The sequence below is a fragment of the Mus caroli genome, chromosome 5 (assembly GCF_900094665.2).
Source record: "Mus caroli chromosome 5, CAROLI_EIJ_v1.1, whole genome shotgun sequence".
In the NCBI taxonomy this organism is placed as follows: domain Eukaryota; kingdom Metazoa; phylum Chordata; class Mammalia; order Rodentia; family Muridae; genus Mus; species Mus caroli.
In genome coordinates this window covers 94,885,508-94,891,623 of record NC_034574.1, presented here as the reverse complement: position 1 = coordinate 94,891,623, position 6,116 = coordinate 94,885,508, and the positions used below count along the sequence as shown (strand labels likewise).

Below are 6,116 nucleotides of genomic sequence, written 5' to 3'. Positions count from 1 at the left end.
CTCTCTCTCTCTCTCTCTCTCTCTCTCTCTCTCTGACAGGGTCTCACTGTATAGCCCTGGCTGTCCTGGAACTCACTGTGTAGACCAGGCTGGCCTCGAACTCAGAAATCCGCCTGCCTCTGCCTCCCAAGTGCTGGGATTAAAGGCGTGGGCCACCACTGCCTGTCTTGAGTCTCCTTCTTGACTGTCTCCCTTGATGGGTGGGAATCCTTGAGTAAGTTTCTGAGAGAGAGAGATGGGGTGGGGGATGGAGGGGAGAGAGAGAAAGACAGAGACAGATGCAAACGGAGAGACAGAGGTAGACAGAGACACACATAGAGAGAGACAGAGATGCACACAGAGAGACAAGGAGAGAAGGAGAGAGAGAACGTGCCAGGAACCCCAGTCTCTTCACAGCTCCATGCTCCATCCTTCCCATCACACATTTGGTTGAAGGTGGTGAAACATACTTGGTGTTTATGGATGGAGATACTGTAGTCAGGCACAAAGAACACACTTTTGTTTGTAGCCCCCTGTGTGGCCATCTTCCCCACACTGAGGTTTTACTTGCTGCGTTCTTCCATTTTACCTTGGTCCAGGCCACCTGGATTCTTCCTCTCTCTACCACTGTGACCCCATTGGTAGGTACCCCTGATATTGGAGTTCTAGATAATGGTGAGTCCTCTAATGTGGGAACTGAACTTGGGTCCTCTGCCAGCGCAGCAAATGCTCTTAATAGCAGGGGGCTGGAGAGATGGTGTGTTGGTGAGGGACTGGAGAGGTGGGTCAATGATTAAGGAAACTGGCTTCTCTTGCATAGGTCCTAGACTCCGTTTCCAGCAGTTCTCCACAGATCATAACTTCAGTTCCGGGGCATCTGGTGCAGTCTTCTGGCCTCCACAGACCCCAGGCAAACGTTTCTTTATGCACATGGTGCACATACACAAGTGCAGGCAAAACATACATGTATGAATAAATCACTGTTATTAAATTTTAAAAACTGAAGCAGGGAAAAAAAAAAGCCGGGTCGTTGTGGCAGTGTCTTTGATCCCAGGGCTCAGCAGGCAGAGGCAGGTGAATCTCTGAGTTTGAGGTAGCCTGGTCTACAGCGTGAGTTTCAGGACAGCCAGGGCTACACAAACAACAAAACAAACAAATGAAAAAGCAAGCAAGCAAGCAAGCATCAGGAAAGAATTGAGGAATTCTGTAAACGCAGTTTGGTGCGGTTGCTGGGACAGGTTACTCCTTGAGCAGAGTAACCTTTGCACACAGTTTCTGTTATGTTTACCCTAATTTGAAGTAGTATCTATGTAAGGATGTAGGAAACATCTTTTGTTAAAATGATATTGTGAGGTTTTCTGCATCTGTTACTAGGCTTTGTGGAATAAAGTCTTTTATTACTGTATGGAAAAGTACAGATTCTGAGACGTCCACATTCATACGGTATATACATATCATGCGTCTGTCTTAGGGAGACTGGGTAGGAGGAGTATGACTGACTAGCTTTTCCTTTTCACTAATTGAGCCAGACCTGGGAGCACAATGTGGGTCCGTCTGGGTTGCTCTGCCTCTTTATTTGCTGGTTTATTTTTGGTTTGCTTTTGGTTTTGAGACAGTGTCTTACTATGTGACACAGACTGCTCTGGCCTCTGGGCTCCCCATCCCAGCTTCCTGAGCTGGGGGGTATAGTTGTGTCTCTCATAGATAGATTGATAGATAGATAGATAGATAGATAGATAGATAGATAGATAGATAGATAGTTGTATAGTCCCTGTCAGCCCCAGTGTTCCTTTAACAGCCTCCAGGTAGTGTTCGCTTGTAGGAACAGTCACAACCAGCCTTACTTAGGGGGCACTCCTGCAAAACCATAGTGTGGTGTTAGCTTGGGAAAGTGTGTGAACTGCACCCCATCTCTTTATAGTGACATTGGGATATTGATAATATGAATACTATATTATAAGTGGGAACTGTTATGACAGCCTCACAGATAGTATACCCATGCAGTGTCTCTCTATGATGGGCTGTCTGGCTTTCATTCCATCCCTCTTTGCTGAGCCCACAGCAGCTTACGGTAAGAATTATTTATTCCACAGTTCATTTGTCCGAAGTTTCCGAGAAAGCAAGCTCGTTTACAGGCTTCCCAACCATTGCCTTGTCATTTTCATGACAGCCTTGTATTAGGGATGACTGTGGCTAGAACTCAGAACCTTGTGAAATATTGAATGAGGGGTAAGGGTCCTTCAGCCCCTCCCCACGCGTGACGTCTCTCAAAGGTCTCATTCAGGTTTCCTTGGAGAATGGTTGTGTTTTCTGAGGTTTGTTAGTGAGACTTTTCCACCTGACTTATGCCCGGTACATTCGTATGTATAAAGACACGTGGCCAGGTGTGATCTTTCAAAAGCCATGATCTTTAGGTGTGAACAGGTCCAGAGGAAACGTCACTGCACTCATGTAACTTGATCTTCAAGTTATGTCACATTTTGAACTTGATAATTAAAAAACAAACAAACAAACAAAAGGCCGGAAAGTCATGAAATGTGTTCTCTCATCCACAGGTTTTTGGAAATGCTCCTCCAAATACAATGACAGAGAAATTTTCTGACCTTCTGCAGTTCACAACGCAAGTCTCCCGACTCATGGTGACAGAGATCCGGAGGAGAGCTTCAAACAAATCCACAGGTACTTACAGGAGCTGACCTAAGTGGGCCGTGGGGGTGGCTGCTCTCTAAAAGTGCTTCTGAAATTTCGTGGGAGGGAGCCTGGCCAGTCTGCAGTCTGCCCGCCCAGGTTCTCCTCTTCATTCTTGCTTCCTTCCTGTATTTTGATCTAAATGATCTTTCTCTGTTTACACTCCTGTCCCGACTAAGCTCCTCCCCTAAGGACAGTGCTTACCTCAGTTCCTCTTACCAGCCTGGATTAAGTCAGGCTGCAATGTTCTCGACTGCTGTAATCAAGACATTTTTCACTCTTCCAAAGTACACTTTTGTTTCTCAGCTTCATAAGTGGTGTGTGTGTTTCCTGTTACACCATGAGCAACTTAAGGGCTGTTCTGTTTAGTTTTTTCCAGCTTGACTAAAGCTACAATCACTTGGGAAGAGGGAAGCTCAGTTGAGAGCAGAGTTCTCACCCGATTGACCTGCAGGGCGCTTTCTTGATTAATGATTGATGTGGGAGGGCTCGGGTCACTGAGTGGAGGGCAGGCCGCTCTCTAAAAGGCAATGCCACCCCTGAACCCCACGGTCTTGGATAGTATAGGAAAGCAGGCTGGCAAGCCAGTAAAGGACATTCCTCCAGGGCTTTTGTTTCGTCCCCTGCCTTGAGTTCCTCTGACTTCCCCTGCCTTATGGACTCTTGCCTAGGAGCCAAAGAGGAAATGAATGTTTTCCTCTGTAAGTTGCCTGTGGTCATGTGTTTCATACCAGCCACAGGAACCCTAAATCAGGGGTTAGGCCAGTGAGGTCATTCTGCAGGAGCCCAGGGAGACTGTCATCTGGGACAATCTTCTAGCAAGGACTGGGTCAATCCTCCTTTTGACAAAAAGTCCTGGTTGTGGCTGGTAACCTGGTACCATGAGGTCAGAGTAAGGTTGTCTTGCTGAGCCTATCATTGGTGATGTTTCTCTGAGTGGAAGAAAGATTTCCCAGAGAATTACTCAGACTTGCTTAGAAGACGTATCTGCCTTGGGAGCGAGCTTGAAAGCCGGCAGGAGGGGAGGAGGAAGGCTGTGCACTCTCTGCATTAGGTTTCTGCTTTGTTCTTGTGTACTGAGGAGTTTTCTGCTTTACAGACGGCTCCCTTCTCTCCCTGAGCTCAGCTGAGAGAGAGCCAGCGAGCCAGCGCTCAGGACTCACCCTCAGGACCAGATCCCAGCCTGCTTCTTTCCCAGATGCTCCATCTGTGTGTAGCATCACAGGGGCATGGCAGCTCAGACCAGAGCACTGGCTTCAGCAATTAGAGTTATATACATGATCTGAGATGTTAGCCCATGGATAACTAATAATTCTTGTATTATTCTTGCTATGTCCTTGGGGGGTGGATTATAAACACTTCAAAATTAGCCCATGGATAACTAGAATGTCTTTAATTGAGGATTAATTCCATTCGTGTGAGGGGATGCAATACGTTATTCAATGAATAGATTTGAAACTGAGGCAGCTTCGATTGCATTAGTACCTGAAAAGCGTCTAATGAAAGGGACAGTTAAAGCGTCTGACCTCATTCCCTCCTGCGCCCAAAGTGGGACTGACCCCCCCCTTTGTTTGTTTGTTTGTTTGTTTTTTCTTTCGAGACAGGGTTTCTCTGAGCAGTCCTGGCTGTCCTGGAACTCACTCTGTAGACCAGGCTAGCCTCGAAACTCAGAAATCTACCTGCCTCTGCCTCCCAAGTGCTGGGATTACAGGCGTGCGCCACCACGCCCGGCGACTGACTCCTCTCTTAGCACATACTCTTGTTCTAGTTAATTTTGTCAGAGCAGAGATTTGTGATGTAAGATTTGTATGGCTGTGAACGGGTAGCAGGAAGGGAATTTTCTCAGTGATGTTAGCTCCAGTCATTTTCTGTCCGGAATGACACCTGAGATTAGGAAACGTCCCCAGACTTATTTCACTAGCTTCTCTGTCCTCATTGTTGATATCCTCTCACGCTGAGCTGTCTGTGGGAAGTCGTGGTGCTAACTAAATATTTGTTTTCTTTGCTCCCTCGAAGATCTTATACACATAAGACAATCTTTTGGGTGAGATGACAGATGTCTTAAATAGAGAGTGTGTTTCATTCTTAACTACGGTAATAGTTACACAAATATTTAATTTTGAAGTGTTTATAATCCACCCCCCAAGGACATAGCAAGAATAATACAAGAATACAATGCAATAATGCAAGAATCTCAGGATGCCCCTCATTTTCTTATCATTGCTGGCATCTCATTGTAAAGGGATTATAAGGTATATGGTTACCATATTTTGTATGTTCATTTAGCTTTAACATCTTAAAGCTTATTTAGATTTCTTAAGAGTTCACTGTGTACAGTTACTTACGTCTTCAGTGTGTCGTGGAGGACATTGCTACATGCCGAGGCCCTGATTAAATCCAGTAGTGCAGTCCCCAGTGGTACCATGCCGGGTAGAGAGAGGCTGATGATGATGGCCCAGTCCTCCAGCAACAGGGTTAGAGACTTGTCCTGGATCCCAGTTACACATTCCTGCCTTTCTTTCCAACCTGAAAAGCATTGTGCTGTGCTCCAAGAAGTTCAGAGCCACAACACCGTCAGGTAATTTTGTCCCCAAGGTGTGCACATGTGGCACATAAAAAGAAGCAAATACAGAGGTTGCAGAAATCTGTAAATTTACAGATCTCTCTCTCTCTCTCTCTTAATTTTGTTTGTTCGGTTGTTTTTTTGTTTTGTTTTGCTTTGTGAGATAGCCAAGGCTATTTAGGACTTCTTTTTAATCCATTAATAAAATGAATACAGTAATACAATTAATTTGACTCACACCGTCATCCTGAAGCATAATTGGAGTGAGCAGCTTGTGCCTGCAGGGTACTTCACAGCGGAAGGAAGGGAGTCAACTTCACCAGTTGCTCTAAATTTGTCTTCTGGAACTCATTCGTCGTTTGTCTGTGTGTCTTTGTGTACGTTCTTTGCCTAGTTAACCTAATTCAAGCTCTACTGTCTCCATGTTCAGTTTTTTTTTTTTTCTCTTCTGTTTCTCTTGATAATGCAGTGGCAAAGGTGAGGTTTCTATTACTTGCTATAACTCAGAGTTGAGTTAATGTGTGTCTTCACTAATGCTAAAACCCTTAAGTCATCATTCCTCTTAGGTTTGTTAAGTGTCACTGACCTTAAAAGATAGACACAATGTCTGTGGCTAGAAGTCAGGGGTTTGGTTTTCCACTGAGCTACATCCTCAGCCTGGACAAAAAGTCTTAAGTCGTAAAGTTGCTATAAATGAAGTTTATGCTTACACAGCCTGCTTCTTCATTAAATAAACAGTGGGGGATTCCTTTGTAAATGACAGTATGTTGAAATTGGCAGGGTGAAGTGAAAGGCTCTTCTGTATACATTGTTGTGTGAGGATGTAATATATTTCTTGTTGATGCTTAAGATTATTGTCTTTAGTTACCTGAGTGTGTGTGTGTGT

General features: G+C 45.0%; 1 protein-coding gene across 10 annotated transcripts in view; it reads left to right on the top strand.

The window, feature by feature from the left end:
- The window catches only part of Wdfy3 (WD repeat and FYVE domain containing 3), a 237,989-nt gene that overhangs the window by 98,852 nt on the left and 133,021 nt on the right, over nucleotides 1–6,116 (top strand). For all 10 annotated transcript variants that reach the window (XM_029478035.1, XM_029478028.1, XM_029478030.1 and 7 more), the window contains one exon: nucleotides 2,535–2,658. In XM_029478035.1, coding sequence (XP_029333895.1) covers nucleotides 2,535–2,658 — 124 coding nt within the window. The remainder of the gene's footprint in view (nucleotides 1–2,534; nucleotides 2,659–6,116) is intronic.